General features: G+C 42.2%; 1 protein-coding gene across 1 annotated transcript in view; it reads left to right on the forward strand.

The window, feature by feature from the left end:
* Positions 1-2,349, forward strand: part of si:dkey-112m2.1 (transmembrane protein 132C) — a 128,010-nt gene extending 125,661 nt beyond the window's left edge. Inside the window, exon 9 of the mRNA XM_035183857.2 lies at positions 67-2,349. Coding sequence (XP_035039748.2) covers positions 67-1,137 — 1,071 coding nt within the window. The 3' untranslated portion in view covers positions 1,138-2,349. The remainder of the gene's footprint in view (positions 1-66) is intronic.
* The last annotated feature ends 16,125 nt before the right edge of the window (positions 2,350-18,474 follow it).

An 18,474-nucleotide genomic window follows, 5' to 3' on the forward strand; every position in this document is an offset into this window, starting at 1 on the left:
GGTTATTTGCACGGCGTGTCACTGCTCTTGTACAAATGCTGTTTTCCCCATGTGTCTGTGCTTTAGGAGTCCCTCATCAGTGCTTGGCTGCAGTTCAGCGATGGATCCATGACTCCACTAGACAACTACAATCCTGCCCATTTCACCCTGGCAGCCACCTCTCTGGATGAACGAGTGGTGGCGGTGCAGCGCAGTGCAACCTGGAAGTGGCCCGTCATTGTTGCGAAGGGCGAGGGTCAGGGTTTGCTTGTGCGCGTTGAAATGAGCCAGTCTGAAATGTGCCAGAGGGGCAAGCGACGCACTATTCTAGCCACTGGAATGGCTAATGTACAGGTAAGGTTCGGTCAGTCAGAGGAGCAGTACAGACAGCCAGGAGATCGGCGAACACGGCCGGATCCTCCTTATTACGGTGGATCTATCTCTGACATGGAAACTGGGTTAATCAACCGTGGAGCCACTACCATCAGGGGCCATGTTCCAGTGAGGCCTAATGGGGGCCGTCTATCAGCGGACAGCGGAGCGAGAGTCCCAAGCGAATTCTCTGAATATCCAGATCAGGGCGAGCTGCCTCGGAGCCGCAGCACGGACGAGGACTTGTTGCCATCTCGACGAGGCCTCACAGACCTGGAGATCGGTATGTACGCCCTGCTGGGAGTCTTCTGCCTCGCCATCCTAGTTTTTCTCATCAACTGCATCTCTTACGCATACAAATACCGTAGCAAACACCTGTCCCTGGAGGGCCCGGAAACAATGCCCCACGCCCACGACTGGGTTTGGCTGGGCCAAGAGGAAGGGCTGTGTCTGCAGCAACAGCAGCACGATGAGCTGGGCGGCACTCTAGAGGAAGGTAGTCAACTCCTAAACGGAGGCTGCCAAGGTGGGAACGCTGGTGTGGGAGGCTGCGGCTCGAGTAGGAACGAGTCTCTTAACTCACCCACAACCAAGAGGAAGAGGGTGAAGTTCACAACCTTTTCCAACGTCAAGGCCAGTAATGGATGTCCTGTGCTCAGCCCATTAGCGCTGGTGCAGACCAGTGAGATAAAATGGGTATGTCCAGACATTGAGCTCGGGGACTCAAAGGATCTTAGGAACTACATGGAAAAGCTGAACGAGAATGCGATTAAGAACATCGCATAGGGCGCTTTCAATGAACTAAAGAGAAACTCACCTGAATGCCTTCAGAACACGGAGGGGATGAGGGCCAGAGGGAGGAAAGGAAAGACAAATTGGGGGGTGCAGGGAACCGAGCGGGCTGCCGTTTGACAGAACAGCAGGGTGGTGCGTTCAGCCTCTGCTGTTACCATGACGCTACTCAGAAACGGTCAAGAAACGGACGACCACAAGACATGATTCACCGTGACACCACAGCAGAGTTATGAAGAGGGGGAAATGTGAACTTGATAGTTGTTGCTTAATGTTTGTTCTTTGTCTTTAATTGAGGTTCAGTTTCCTTTTCTATGCACCACTGTTTTACTTTTTTAATCATCATGTTTTAATGTTGTATTTGTTGTATTTTTTGGGCTTCGTTGCTTATATTTTTTAAAGTTGCTGTATGCCCCGTACCATCTGTCGCCGATTATAGACCCATTAGGGGAGAAGAGTTAAAAAGCAATTTTGTATTGTATATAAATGAGTTTGATTTGGAGGTAATATATGTACAGTAACATTTTTGTAAAAGTGCAGTTTGGTTATGTTTCGGTTTTGGTTTGGGGTTTTGTTTTGTCTCCAGAAGGCAGATCCATGCATGATGTTATTAAAGATGAGGCATGTGTGTCTGATCTGGAACCTGAAATGAAAGTGTATAGATTAACTAATACCTCTGGAGACAGGTCAGTTTAGTATAATTGCATTCATTCATTGTGGACCTGAGTTTTTGGAGTTTTTTATTTTGCCCCTGCATTTTCCCTTATTAGCTTTAAACCATTATTTATATGATCCCTTTTGATTATGTTGTATCCTTCAGTAAAAGTACACTTTTTACATTAAAATCCAAACAAGTTACACTAAATATTGAAAACACTGATTACCATTAAGAGCATCAATAGACAATCACGCAAATATTATGACTCAATCCCTTCATTGATAATGTTCCATAAAAATATGTCCAGTTTACAGCTGAGGCCTGAATGAGGTAGAGATCAGTAAACACACATTACTTCTGTATATGACATTTTGGATCGCAGCGAGTCATTCTAGTCAGTGAATGAACACAAACGATGTGTAATGAGCCCAAATCCAACCTCTTCACTACTTTTGTCATAATGTCAGTATTAGTCAAGCCCATTCTTTTATATCTCTGTTTTGAAATTGGCTGCTGGACTAATTAAAACTGAAGGTGACTCTTCTCCATCACGCTGCCGTGTGATTCATTGATCCGTCTGATTTATTTTTCCCTTAATTCCGTCTAGTTCTGCTCATCTCCCTGGTTCTTGTGAGCACACAGACAAGTGGCTTCATTAAATATCAAAATGAAGTGCCTGCTGTTGTTGATAGTCGGTGCAGCTGCCAGCTGAAGCAGAAGAGATAACTCGTCTGTGCTCGGATCGTTCCACCGTTTGAAACCTCGGATATATTCAGATATTTCTGTAGTTACAAGAGTCGGGTACAAAAGTTGGTACTTTTAAAAAGTATCGACCAAGAGTACCAACTCGCATGAAAATAATTGGTGCCAAATCGCAGTACATGCGTCTGGCTGAGAGGTAACAGAGCATAGAGAGGACAAGAGAGTTCGGAAAACATGGGTCCATGCACTTGATCAGCGGGTGGCAGTAATGCATGGAAAAATAAAGACGGCAAAGAGATTAAGGAGCCAGGGCGAATGTTTGTGTTGGTTTTGAGTTTACTTTGAGTGTAGTTTTCAAAAGTCGAGCCAGTTGCTGCAATATTTCTAACGTGAAATGCAAAACTTGCCAACGCAACTCATCCAACCTGAGATAACACGGCAGCCACAAGCTGATGTTAGCATGGAACTGAACAACTGGATTTAAACAACTTTATCGTTGGTTTAAGTCGTTGATGGAGATAACTGAGCTCTTTCTAACCATCTTTGTTGATTTCAGTTTAGCATTTTTACCAGCATTCCTCACCAATACTCTTTAGTATACAAAAACAGTACGGGGTTATGTCTGAGAAAAAAAGTATGTGAACTACAATCTACATGGAAATATGCAGCATGCACTGTGAAAAACCACAGTAGTGATGACATAAAAACACAGATATTTAAGTACCCGACATGACGTGTGAGTTGTGGGTCTCGTCTGTAAAAGGAGAAAATAGTCAGGTCTTTCATTATTTGTGTTTTTAAACCATAACGGTGGATATCCTACAGTAAGAGTTATTGTAACTCACAAATCCATTAAAAAGGAGGCATTAGAAACTCTTATAATCTGCATTAAGCACCGTGTAATAATACCTGTGTGAGGATGATTTGTGCATCATAATCTTCTGTTAAAGGTTCTAGGCCAAGTCTGCCAGAGCCCTAAAAAGCTTGTAACCCACTCAGACAATTAGTCCTTTTCCACAGGATTACAGACATGCTCCCATTTCGAAAAGGGCAACCTAATTAGAGATTACTTAGTTCAGTCTTATTACATGTTAATGTGGCATTTCCTATGCAATTTGTCTTGCCCACTTACTGTACCTCTGAATCTACTCAGATATAATTTGCCCCCTAATTAAAGCGACCCTGAGGACCTGTGCACCGCAGATGTCCCCGGGTTACCAGAGAACATCTAAAGGTTGCAAACATTTTATTGAATGAATAAGAAACGCAGCAGGAGTGATGTGTTTAGAAACCTGCCTCGGGAGAATGGTATTTTTCTAAGTCAATACCTTTCTGCAGGTGTACAAAACACATTCTTCCAAATCATGGACTGTGTATAAAGATGGACGACGCGCCTGTTTCCCTCCACCGTCTGGAGTGAGTCTGGTCAGAACCGGTCAGGAGATGGAGCTGCCCATCGCTGGACTTACGACCGGTACTGCAGCCAGTCACTAGGTGGCGCCGAAGACACTTTGTCTCGTCTTTTGGGGAGAAGCCATGTCGTCCATCTTTGTGCACAGACTATGTTTCAAATCAACAGTGCAATGATGTGGTCGCCACACGATAACTCAAACAGTGTTCAATGTTTTATTAATGGTTAAAAACTAATGGTACTTATTAAAATCACAATGTCTTTAATGTATTCCACACATTCCCCAATGTGCTGAGTGGCATCAATTATTAACTACAAGTTGAATTTCTCAAAGACACAGTTGAAGCAGAGGGTGAGAGACTCGGGTAAATTCCGTCAACCGTTATTAGTGAGCCTCTGGCCCCACTGTCACTTTTCTAACTACATCTTGTTGCTTCTCCAACAGACTGTTCTCTCTCTCCCTCGCTCTCCCTCTCCAGATGAAGCCTCACAGCTTGTGTGCGTTCACCCCCTCCTGACGTCTACAGGCCGTCAGAAACGATTCCATTTTTCTGTCAACTGTTGCTGCATCACCCCCGTCTGGAGCGATTCTTTTACTTATCCTTGTAAGAACCAAAACCTTTAAGGCTTTAATGTCAAAAACTGGTCAAGTCAAAGGTTATGTAATGGCACGTTTATAAAAACAACCACAACTGTCGAAAGGGCTGAACATCAAATAATGATTATATATAAAAAAGTACAAATAGAAAATACTAAGAACAATAAATTGCTAACATGATAAATATTTGAAGATTAAAATATTCCACAGTCGCTGATGAAATCAAGGTCTCATGCTCAATTTGTATTGAAAGCTACAAAGAAGAAATGGAAAATGGTCTGAGCTGTTGTGATAATAGGTAAAGTGTTTTACATCACAAAAAATAAATCAGGCTGGTCGACCTCAGTGCTCAGGATGGAGTCTGAAGGTGCAACTAAACAAAGTAATGCCAGCCCATTCAAAATCTTATAAACCAGCAATTCACTCTTTAAAAAAAATCAATCCTGAATATGACAGAAAGTCAGTAGAGAGGCCAGTAATGGTGTGAGGGGATCACGGTTTCTTTGTCCAGCTCGAATGCTTAAATTAAAGCTAGTGTTGCTTCTGTAATTCCTTCCCAACAATTTGAACTCCTTATCCCCGTCGCAGTGGAGATTCCCATCTCACTGGACCACAAACACCCGACTCTGCTCGACTCTCCCTGATACCCGAGAGGCACCGCTCCAGCTGCCTCTCACTCCTCAGTGTTAAATCTCCTCCACTTGTCCCCGTGTCCTCGACACTGAACTGCCAGCTCCTCTTCGTGCTGACACAGGGATCTCGGGGTCTGCAGTCGAGCTCACTATCTGACAGCTCCTCTCAGGTGTAATGGAGCAGAACCCCTGTCACCTTCACAAGAAAACTAACCCAGACATTCACTCTGCCAGTACGCCTCTAATTATTTCACACATTTTCATATCGTTGCTATGCCAACAATCCTCAACACAACAGTCGACTTCGCTTCTCACTTTCTTCCACACGCAAGTTGGAGAGAGCATCAATCCCATATTTCAACACTCTCTCTGTCACCACTGACAAAACTGCAGTGACTCACACATTGATGAAAAAATGACGACGTGTGATTACAGACAAAAGAGCATCCAGGGTTTTGTGCTGCACCATCTTATCCTCCAACCCGATACCAGTCCTCTGCTGCAGGGTTTGCACTATAGAACGATTATTCACAGAGGGGTCTGGGAACCCCATGCAGGTTGTCCACAAACACAATGGTCCATTATTTAAAGCCAACATTTATTTTGGAAACGACCTGGATATAGTCTAAAAAGGTATGAGAGGCAAGAGTAAGAGTTACTATTGTATGAGGACACTGCTCACTGGCCAGGGTGATTTCCTGCTGGCCTTACTGCATGCTTCCTTATCAGTGGGAGGGTGGAGATATTGTTTTCTTTACACTAGAATGAGCCTTTTATATTTAAATACTTTATATTTACGTCTGGAGCGGGTCCTCTCTATGGAGGCTGCCATGTTTTTTTTAACAGTAGCCCAGACTGGACAAACTAAACACCTTTTGAGTTTTCATAACAACTGAAAGTTTCCACAGGTTCTCGTTCATGTTTGGAAGGGGAGGGCGAGGTGAGGGGTGTTCAGCTGCAACACGCAACTTCACCACTAGATGTCACTAAATCCTACACACTGAACCTTTAAAGAGTGAGGGTAAAGGCTCATTTATGCCCAGCATTAGATACATGTACGGCGAGGGAGCCTTCTGTTTGTACTCTGTTATTTGTGCACGTCTTCTAAAAGCTTACTGGACAACAGACAAAACAGAGCAGTACCATTGGAAATCACGAGAGGCGGTGTTGACAATAGTTCAAGCGAGACTAACTCCTCCACCATCGTTATGCTTGTTGATGTCTGCGCTGCGGTCGCATGGATTTATTATTTAACAACGATGCCCAAACAAAGGACACATGAAAGGATGTGCAGGTCGTGATGGTTACATCGTTCCAAACAGACGCATCTCTTTTGGTACCTGAAGGCAGCAGACCTGAGCCTTACAGACGAGGGTTAGGGCTCCTGCAGTAAGTCTCCAGGAAATTAATGAAAGGCGCTCTAATGTCCCTAATGACCAGAGACAGTGTGTGTCTGTTTGTGTGCATGTACTGTATGTGATTTATGGGTTAGCCTTGTGCAATTGAAGCCGGTTGAATGTGGTATTGTTTTCTTTATTCTGCCGACATTGAATCGCTGCTCGCGGTGGAGAATTTTGTAATTTATTTTTTAAAGATTCCTTTGACCCCCGCCTTGTCTACACACGACCCTGAAATAATCAGCAGGCCTATAAGAGAATTTTACAATACCAGACTTGATGCAGCCTTGGAAAACAATGGACAGTTCATTAAGGGAAATGAATCATGGCATTTTAGCTATGTGCAGTTGATTATTGAAAATCCCTGAGGTGACGGCCTTATTGAGCGATCTAAGAGACGGGGCTGCAGCTGTTAACGCACCCCCTTCACTGAAGACAGAGCACCACTCCTATTCTAGGATTTAATTTTTTTTTTTGCTTATTTTTATCTTTGATGGTATTTTTGTTTTTAGGTCTGTTCCCCCCCTCCCATCATCCTATGGGAACTGTGTATTCTGGGTTCCTGAAATGATAATGATGGCTTGTTCTCCGGTTTCTTTGTTCTTCAACACAATGCCACACTGACAGACCAGGCTAAGAGAATTGCTTTTGGAAAAAGTTTAGTCGAGAGGGAAAGTTCAGGAACGAAGAACACAGACACACAGAGCCGCCGCTTGCACGTGTTAATAAGTTAGTGTTAACACACTGAATATTTATAGGGCAGATCTTTCACTGTATTAACACAATTCATTGAAAAACAGCTGCAAAAACATGTCAATCTAGACACATGCAAACCTTTTAATTTGTCAATCTACAGTAACAATAACTGCATATGGAAAGATCTTTTAACACCTGAGATTGACAGGGTTTATTATTATGTCATTACAATAAGAATCAACCATGGAGTAGTACAAATCTGTAAATATTATGACAAGTCATCACTGCAATGCAACATACCTCGTAATGTAGTTCTAACTATAATGCCCGTTTCATTATCTACAACATTATTTATCTCGTGATATATTAGATACTATATCAATGTATCCTGTCCTGATTGAAAGGTATCTAATTGAACGAAACTACATTCAAGATACATCAGAATATAAAGAAAAGATGTTTTGAAATAAAGTTTTAGTTTGTCGTAAATGTAATGTGAATATTTGTAATGTCTAAAAAACAATATGAAACCATAAAGTTTCTATATAATAAATATCAAAAACATTATAAAACAATATCTAAAAATTATCTCGAACCTGTCACTCGTAAAAAGTCACTTGAGAGTGAGACAGCAACTACAGCTGGCATTTGAATTAAAATCAATACAATTTTAAATTACCATTAAAAATTAATACGTATATTTTCTAAATTTGCTTAAATCAAGAAGAAGAAATAACCATAATATTAAATAGGTGTTTTCGGACGGAGCAGTTGCCGCTGATGCTGCCTCCAGTGTTTTTAATTAACAAAAAGTCGTCACCCATCCAGCGCACAGATCAATGAAGAGTAATCGGTGCAGCAATCAGCTTCAAAGTGTGAATGATGATTCAGATGACGATTGACTCCATCTATAAAACAGACCGATGACGCAAATGTCAACAGAAATCTTAATGTTGGAAAATTCGTTCAAGACCATTACATCATGTATAGCGAGTGAATTAAAGCCTCGTCAGTGTCGAGAGGGTGAAATGAGGTTTCACCACGGGTCAGGGGTTCGGTCCTTTAAATGCTGGCACTTCATTGTAGGAAACAAGGCGTTCCGTTAGACTTTTCTGAGAAACTGTTTGAGTACTTGCACTTGATGGTGAAGGAGAGCCTTGTTTTCATTTTGAGTTTCATCACCAGTACCTTCGCTCGGTTTATCCTCCAGCTACCACTTGAGAAAAATGCTCTGCACTTGTATACAGGAAAATTTGAAATGTGGTTTGTTGAGAAATGTTGTGTAAAACGTTTTCATAAAAGCTGTGACGGGTAAATCAAGAATACCCCTGGAACACAGATTGCATTTTACCGTTTAGTCATTTAAATAAATACACGATATCTCAAAATCTGCTTCTATTCAACAACAAATAAACTCTACGCGGAGTTTTCTGGTCGCGTTTCCCTGGATAAATTAAGGTTAAAACAATTAAATACAAATGCCAGCAGGTACCAAAAATAAAATGAGCTGCTTACAGCGAATGTGTTTTTTTAGATTGTGTGTGTGTGTGTGTGTCACTGCTATTTTTCATGCGCTGAGTAGACAGTGTTTTTTTTGTGTGTGTGTGTGTGTAATCATAGACAGGAAAATATTGGCCTGTGCTTTCCCAGTAAAAGATGTGCAGAATAAACAACGCCAGCAGGAGAGAGAGAGCGCACACACACACACACACACACACACACACACACACACACACACACACACACACACACACACACACACACACACACACACACACACACACACACACACACACACACACACACACACACACACACACATTTATGTACAAAGGGAGAGCATACGTTTAAGCTTGAATTTCAAACAAGATGCTTCAGATAAAAACATCCTTTCTCTTACAGGAACATGTCTATTTAACATCTTCTGAAACAAACATTGAAATTCTGTATTTTTATCAGTTCATTCCAAAAATGTCCAAAAAGTCTGATTCATTTCTTTTCACAGCTTCATGTAAGAGTGAGTTATAAAAACATTATTGCTGAACACTTGAGGTGAAATGCCTCAATACTCAAAACCCACCCCCAAGGACGAGTGTGTGCACCAAAATGTTAATTTGTCAAGTTCTTTGATTTTTGAATAATTACGTGCTCAACTTGACATTCTCATCACCCTCAGATGAACTTTGTACTTACGGCTAATTAACAAATATAAGGATACTTACAACCCAAACTGAGACAGAAATGACTCAACTTCTTCATTTAGCATCGTAGCATTGTTATTGAAAACACATGGCATGGAGCACCTTTGTGCTTCAGAGAAGAAGCATTTACACCATAGCTATTCTTTTCAGTACCAAGTGTAAAAACCCATCAGGGACGATTTTAGTGCATCTAACAGCATTTGTTGTCATATTTAATTCCCTCGATCAGAAAAAAAGTTACTTGTTGACCAATTTATCAATAAACTGCTGTATCACAATATATGAATATTACAATATTAAAGTCAGTAGAGCGCAAAGGTTAATAAATATCAGTCCCTTAAACAGGCTTGATTTTTTTTAATCTAAATCTTCGAGAAATGAACAAGTGATAAAAACCTTTTCTGATCGAAACCAAAATATAATGGCTTCTTCCCAGACCACATCCCTCTGACAAGCTTTGTAATTCATCCAGTAGTTTGTAATCTGAGTACAAACATACAAACTGAGAGGGGCCAAAACAAAACCTCCCTTCAGGGGGAGTTACATTCAAGCCCACTGTTATACAGGATTTTATCCATACCGTCCACTCATTGTAAACACATGAAGTTTCACCCCTTCATGGGTCGACACAGGGGACAGAGTGGAATATAAAAACAGAACTGTGATGACGAGAGAAACAGAGAATCCAAAGTACTGCTCCGAGGTGGCAGATCACTGTTGTGAACCGTTTCAGACCAATTGAACCCCCTTTCTGAAAGGCTACACTTTTCCAATCTTTCTGTTGTGACAGGCAGGGTCTCTCGCTGTTTAATCCAGGGGAACACAAAGTGTTGGTATGTCTCTTAACGTGAAGCCACAAAAGAAAGGGCCTCTATATTTAATGCGCTGTAAAAAGGGATCAGATGATTGCTGTCAGAGGATGGGAGGCCCCCGCACTGTCAGGACTGTTTTCACTTCATCTCAGCCCAGCGATTTATCAAATTACAGCCCGTTTCTTGGAGCTGACAGGGGAGATTACCGAGACATGGAGAGGAGAGGTGGTTTTTCACTGGAGCCCTTCGCCTCAGCCACTAATCAATGAAGCATTCTCAGCACACACCTACATGCACCTATCACACTTTCTCTCTCCCTCACCTCTCTGACATCCACTACTAGAAGCAAACTTCAAATCTTCAGGCTGCATATATGTGACACACCAGTACATGCACGTGTGTGCGTACCTGTGCGTGGCACCGCGTGTCTGCATGTGCGGCTCGATCTGTTACCCTGTGATTGTCTTGTGTTGTGGTGAGATGTAACGTGGCAGAAGCTGTGGCAGGTCCATTATCTGGGAGGTGTCGGCTTGTCTACAAGTGCACGCTTCCTTTCTTTGGGCCCACTCTCCCATTCAAACATTTATTTGCTGCCCTGACATATGCTGTCAAGCCCCCTCTGCCTCTCTGTCAGTGAGCCCGGCTTACTGTACTGCACACTCGGCAGTTTCAAGGCCGCCTGCACTCTTTTGTGACCCCCCCCCTCTTCTAACCAAAGTAATTTTGCAATGTTGACAAAGGCCATCTAGTATTCATGTAAGCTGGCATTTCAAATATTCCCACATGTTAAGGTTAGAGATCCTGGAAGAATACGAATATTTTTGGGGCGACTGCGGTTTGAGTCCGATAAGTCCTAGCTTTCTGTTTGAGTGCTAGCTGATGTCCACAGTGACTCAGCATTTGATTAAGTCAGTAATTGGGGGCAAAGTGTAAACAGATTACTGATTCAATTAACCCTCTAACAGTCGGCAGTGCAGATCGCAGACAGACGTTTAACCTCTCCTGCGAAAAAAAAGGCCCACAGTCCAGTGGTGCTTCTGCAGCAGACGGTGGCCAGCAATACACGTTTTCCGGAAGAACATGGCAGCTCAATTAAAAAAGTGATATAAATGTGGAAATAATTCCGGGTGCCGTTTCGCCAACTGCCTGGGAGGAAGCGGCGGCGGCAGAGAAATGTCATCTTACTTATGCAGCAAATGAGAGCGCAATTAAGTGACTCTGGAGGTCTGTAACAACCTGCTGTGTCGCTGGCAAGAATGAAGCAAGAGCCCGATACTGGGGGGTGGAGGATTATATATAGGAGGAGTGTTTTACCTTGGCACCAGTTAGCACCTTCCACATGAAATTACTATAATGGATGGCCAGAATGAGTTTGGATATTAACGCCCGGAAAGGTCAGAGTCCCAGCTCCTCACAGGCAATTATTGTACTTCCACCTGGAAATTTATATCCAGGCATCTGTGTAGTTTAATGTACAGTCACACTGTGCCAAATAATGATGCCTTTACGCAGTTATACAAATAAACACACATCATCAATATTATGAACACTGATACTGTCCAATCTGTATGTGGCTCTCGAGAACTGTTCATCTCATCGGCTTCGTTCTTCTGCTCCTCCAATTTGTATTCTGAGGTTCCCTTGGGCAACATACTGAACCCCACATTGTCCCTGACAGTGTGATAGAAAAAGCACTTCATATAGGAGCGCTGTATGAATGTGTGCGTACGAAGTGTCCGAACTTTGAATCACGAATGCATGTTGACATTTGTTTTGGGTTCAGATTGACAAGTCTGGATTTAATACAGCCAAATTTTGGTAATCCCAAATGGTTCCTTTATAAAGAAGTCAAGTCACGCACACGCTTTAAGCCTTCCTATCATAAAAGCTCCTTAAATAGGAAGAAGACACCCATTGTTAATCATTTTCAACAATTCAAGGTTCTTGAGTCTTCATCCTGGCTGACATACATAAGATTTACTTTAACGGCTGTATGTTTTTAAATCAAAAGGGATTTCCAGCTGCGAGTTGTGTATCCAGAGCATAATCTGCTCACTTCCCTCTATTCTCTCCCACCGTCCTCCCACTTTTCTCATTCATCTCCCGCTACCTCCCTCCGTCTCCGTCCTGGCTCCAAAGGAAATCTGCTTCAAACCATCTGTCTCCCAACGCAACACATGCCTCTTCTAGTCACTGGTGAGACGGAGCGGAGCATGTGGGGACACAACAGACCCATTACGGGAGCAAATCCTTCCTTCTTCCTCTCCTTCCCCTCCTCCTTTCATCCATCCAGATGCCGGAGCTCAGAAACTGTCAGTACACGGTTGCATTGAGGGATAAAGAGAACCAGCTGTTGATGTTACCTCAGGGGCACACAAGGAAATGAAATCGGACAGGAGAGTAGAATGGCAGGTTTCACTTTTACACCTCTTTTCCTCACTTGTTACGTCGTGCTGGTTGTACGTAGAGAACGACAGCATGTGCACGTGCGCCCTCATTTCTTATTTCAGCGGCGTTTGCTCTCACCCCAGCGTCTCTGCTCGGCTGCCAAAGTTGGTCAGAGATCTCAGCAGGATGTTTGGAGGCTGTGATGGAGGATTAGGCCTGCGTGATACAGACCATGGGACCTGCACGCATGAATAAACACGACAAAGAGCGGAAACATTTGTTTCAACTTTGTCATTGTTCATTTGGTAGGGACTCAAACTGTTTTCCATATAAAGCTTGTAACTCTCTGGTGCCTGCATCGGCTCAGACGAGTGTCTGGGTGCATCTCACCTAAGAGCTATTTATACAATATGCTCACAAATGTACTTAAGGTGATAAACTGAACAATCTTAACCTAAACACAAGTCTGCTGTTTGTCCTGGCTGTCACAAGAGTTGGGCTGATTTCCAGTTTAACGTTTCCAGTTATTAATTGCCTACAGTGGCGATGGTCAATTTTTAATAAGATATATGACAACATGATTAACTATATAATTCTGTTTATAAATCACTAATTGAAGCCGCGAGTGTATGATGTGCCAGACACAATTTATCCAGCAATACAAAGATCAAAATCCAGTCGAGGGAGGAGGGGAAGATATGCATGCGCACGTCGAGTCTGTTTACTAAAAAGATTGTGTTTTTTGGGAGAGAGAAGATGAGGAAAAATGTCAAAGAGACAAAGTCTAAAAAATAAACAATGCTAATAAGCCAACATTTTGAACAAAGCTGAATGGTTGTGAGAATTAAATGTGTGTCACTCAGTTGACCTGCTGATTACGGTGCCACTTGATAACTCGTTTACTGTGACATCAACATTTAATATACAAATTTGGGTCCAAATCTTCAAAACACAACAATGGCCGAACCTGTGAATTTATTCACCATCACTTCTTGGTGAGGCATCAATTCAGCTAGAAAAGGTCATTCTTGTTTATTCAGTCATTCAAGGTTTTTTTGTCCAGCTGAGCATGAAGCACACTTGACTCAACTAATTTAAATCAACATCACTGCGGTCTTCACAGTTATTGCTTCTGTGCTGCCCAGATCAGTCTAAAATGGCAAAAACAAACTTTATTTGGCATCATATTTAATCTATTCCACCATCTGAGATATTATAGCAAGGGACACAGCACTGCAGCATTTTGGAAATACCAGAGTTCAGACCCGGAAACAGATCAAACATCACGACTTTACAACCAAACTGGCAGTTGTCAAACCCCCTAAATTGTAGTATACCAATCCAGTCATAAAAGAGTTAGTTTTGGTGTTTATATTGTTTCTACAGACCTCATGTCAAATTACAAGAACTCCAGTGGTCTTTGGCACTACATGTAAGGCATAGGTCCCTGCTATGGTGCAAGCTGGCTCACTAATAATCACATGGAGAGAGGATGGTGGTGAAGGGAAAGATTCCCCCGGCTCCTGTGGCTGACATCTGATCACATTACGAGCCCGACCGCCTCCACTTGTGAAACTGCTGCTGAAATCACATTCCGATCCCAGCGTCTCCTGCATACATTTACGGCCGACATTAACACGTGTTCTTCCTCATCCAGATCACGTCTCCGGATACAGACGGTGTTGTAACGCCGAGTGTAAAACGGGTACAAGGTTCTGATCTTGCTGCCGTCAGCAGGAAGGGAGCTGTCCAAGGTACCAGTTCCTGTCTGCACCAACACTAACGCTTACTCCAGGCAGAAAGCTCCAGACAGTGATTCACCCTTATTCTTGATTTCAACAGTTTGAAGGTTACACTCGGTGGTGGTTTCTCCTGGCTGCTGAATCTGCCTCGTCCATGTCCCACATGAACTGTGCTGTAAAGTCTATTGTGTTTATCTGCACTAGGGTTCTTATCAGAGTTGAGCTGAATGAATCCATAATGGGGACAAAGCTATTTCCATAAATATACACACACATCATGCGTAGCTGAAATCAGCAACAACTTTATGGTAACTCCAATATATTAAGATGTATAAATGAATTATGGACAACTGCTTGTGATGTTCCCAGAGTAAAAAATAATTAAATAAACTGCAGGCGTCATAAACTCCTGTAGCTGAAAGGCCATGATAAAAAAAATTGATAATCTTATCAAGAAAACATTCCTTCTTGTTCATCTCCTACTGTTACTTATTTCGATTCATCCAGTTGTGCGTTCTGCAGATAAAGGGGAAGCTGAGGAAACATCTGCAGTTGCACTGGTGGCTACCTAGCAACACCACCACTGCCAAAATGTCTCTTTCTACTTACAAGACAAACATCTGGTGATGTTTCACAGGCAGCGAGCTGACAGATAAATAAAGGCCTGTGCCAGCTGGTAAGAAGCCTGTTTCTTCACAAAACAATAAAGTTTGTGTGAGAAAGAACTAGCTTAACTTTCACAGGGAGCTAAAACTGACCAGATCCCTCTGGAAGGAGGTAGGCAGGGCAAGTCCAAATGTACCATGGGCTGTGGAATAAGCAATAATAAACCTGCACAAAATCTTTGTGCTTTTACACACAAGTTGTTTGTTTCATAAAAATACTATTCATAGACTGTGCACAGCCACACAGGTGTGTTCAGTCAGTCATTCTACTGGACCAAAGTTGAGAGCTGAATAAAATTCAACTAAAACTATTAAAAAGAAATCATGCGTGCAACAGGAGAGGGAGTGAGACGTCCATCAAGCAGAATGTGTTCACTCCTGAGAAGAGATCTAATAAGGAAGAGTAATTGAAAAACACCTGAGTGGATGTGAAGCTGCTGCTGTGTCGGGGACTTTAATCAAAGTATAATAAAATGAGATGGATTAGAATAAAGGAAAGTTTATTTATAAAGCTGCAGGAAAATGTATTTACAGTATGTCAGATGTGTAGTTTGGGTGAGTTTTGATATGGAATAACAGGACACTGAAACAGACACATGGCTAAATCTCAGTGCCAGAGGCCGCCTTTCTTGAGATTTCTGGTATACGGCAAAATTGCACAGACCCACAAATAGTGTCACATGTATTAATCTAGATTAGCACAGACAACAGGAATGTATGTTGCCCTGAGGAAGTTCTCTTTTCTTTTTAACAGTTTTTGAGACGGATGAGACAAATGCAAATTATTGTCACTTACTTCAGCCAGGGTGCAAATAGGTGGAGCCTCAACTTGCAGTTCCCTCCAGGATGTGAGAATGATGATCATGCACCTGAAGAAGTGATTCAGCACTTCTGAGTCACCAGACACTGCAAACACAAAACACTGCAAATCAAATTCACAAGCTTGTTTCACATTAATATCTACAACCCTCTACTCAGTGGTAGCAAAAGTATCTGAGAATACTGGATATATTATAAAGAAATACCCTGATCTATAGATTCACATATAGATTTGGGGCATTTGGCTGATTCTGATCGATACTGCTCCACTTGGACAAACCCAGCTGTGTGGATTTTAATTGAAACCAGTGAAATCAGACATGAAACCCATCTCAACATTTTAAAATCATGCCTCCAGTGCACAATCAGCTCAATTATCACAGATATGATGAATTACATCAAATCGTTGCTGCAGAGAAACGATTGAAATACCGAAGATGAGCTGCAAATAAAACCCCAACTGTGTTCCGAGTTCTCAACGGTTTGATCTCCACATGTGAACCTCCAATGTTCAGCTTTAAAACAGATTTTAAAAACTCCCATTGCCCTCTGAAAGCAGCAGAGCAGCAACATGACTGAAGTCAGCATTATTTTAAACAACCATCCCAAAGACAAGCTGCTCCCACATGTCATGTTTCATTGTGAATCGTGGAGGATTAAAAGAACGTACATAACCCTGGTAACTTCCACACTGATTCATAAAGAGAGACTTTACACCCCAGATACAATTTCTGACTAAAACAAGGTGAACCGCAGAAAAGAAGAAAGTTAAATTTGAGACACTTTCAACTCCTAATGATACAATACTATAGAATAGTCTTATCTCGCACAGGAAAGAGTGCTGATTTATTAATTATACATTCCAGAAGTATTTTCCTTTAGTCACTACAGGTAAGAAGCCATTTGAGGTCACAGAGTTTTAACACATTACAGATGGTTGTTTCTCTTTTACTGAGTCACTGAGCCGAACAAGCCGAGCTCTTCACGGTTCGACATGAGCAGATGGGGAAGGTCAGAACTTCTAATACATTCATTTTAATTGAATTTATGTTAAATTTAAGTTGAAATCTGTTAGAAAAGTAAATTTAATCAAATCATGGGATGCTACTCTGCTGAAATCTGCATGAACCAGCACTAAACAGCGACATTTACTACCGAGTAGTTCCAGGTAGAAACAAACTGCAATGTGCATCTGAAATCACATTCAATCATTTCCTTTGTGTATCAGAAATGATAGACACATTTAGATTTAGTCAGTTTAGGAAAGAAGAAATTATACTGTATATTTTCCCTTTTGGTTTATACAGCAAATGTTATTTACAGAGCAGATAGAATATGATTGATAGGGGAGGAATAACTATTATATATTAGTATATTATATATAGCACATGAGGAGAACATCGTCAAGGTCCATATACTTTACTAAAGATCCACAAAAACAGCCTCCGGACAGAAGCAGAATCATGACACAAGTGAGATATCAGATGTATTCGTGTGTGTACTTTTTAGTTACCTCTTTGGGACCTTTCCCCAACGCCGACCTTTCAGGACCAGTCGACCTGAGACATTGGCAGAAGAGACATTACTCAGGAGCAATTTAACCAACATTCAGACCTGAGGCGAACACAACAAACACCTCAGCTCGTCGATAGGCTTTAGAGACGTAGACTCATGAATAAATGATCCTCACATCTGCAATTTGACATGAAGACACTGGGCCCACCGTCCCTGTCTGCGACTCGTCACTGCAAAAGTAATAACTTTCCATTTCTCGCTCTCGACTCTCCTCCTCCCTCCCTCTCTGTCTGTCTGTCTCCCCAATTTCATTTCTCGTGCAACACAATGTAATTACGTCTCCGTGCCGCCGAATCCCGGGCAGCGACGTTTGATAGAGACACACCCGGCCCCCTGACGTCCTCTGGGTGTAGAGACATCAGAAAGATGGGGAAGTCAACCACCTGCTGGGTGCACCCCCGCACGTCGCTGCTTGATCAGCAAAAGCGATCCGCCACGGTTTTAGACATGTAGTGAGAATGACAATCAAAGTCCCATGGCTGGAAATGACAAGTCTTTTCGATTGTGATCTAAAAGCTGTTGTGGACAGTGCAGCCATCAGTTTTGGTGATTAGTACGATGACGCACTGATAACAGATACTGTCAGATAGACGCCTGGGGTTAAAGGGAGATTTTTTTCCTGCTACTGTTGCAAAGTGCTCCCTCGTGGGCCAGTGTTGGGTCTGTGGGAGTAAAACTGTAAAGAGTTTGAGGCATTTTTCTAAATCTGGGGCCATAAAGGGGCCACAATTTACATAAAAGGGCAAAATTACATGTCAAACATCAATGCACAACGCCTAATTCAGTGAGTGCACAGTCATTCCTTGTTTATTGTGCGATTTAAAGCTGATTATTTTTCTTTAAACAAACTGACAATAAAGTCCTAAAAATGTATATATTTGTTGGTAGTGTTAGTAAGCGGGTAGTTTATTTAAAAATAAATAAATAGAGGGCACTTCAGGGGCCGATAGGATTTCAGCTAGGGCCAGTGCCCCCCCTTGCCCCACCCCTGGATTCGCTCTTGGTACGGTGAAGACCTGCTCAAGATAAAAAGTG

The sequence above is a fragment of the Hippoglossus stenolepis genome, chromosome 18 (assembly GCF_022539355.2).
Source record: "Hippoglossus stenolepis isolate QCI-W04-F060 chromosome 18, HSTE1.2, whole genome shotgun sequence".
Classification (NCBI taxonomy): domain Eukaryota; kingdom Metazoa; phylum Chordata; class Actinopteri; order Pleuronectiformes; family Pleuronectidae; genus Hippoglossus; species Hippoglossus stenolepis.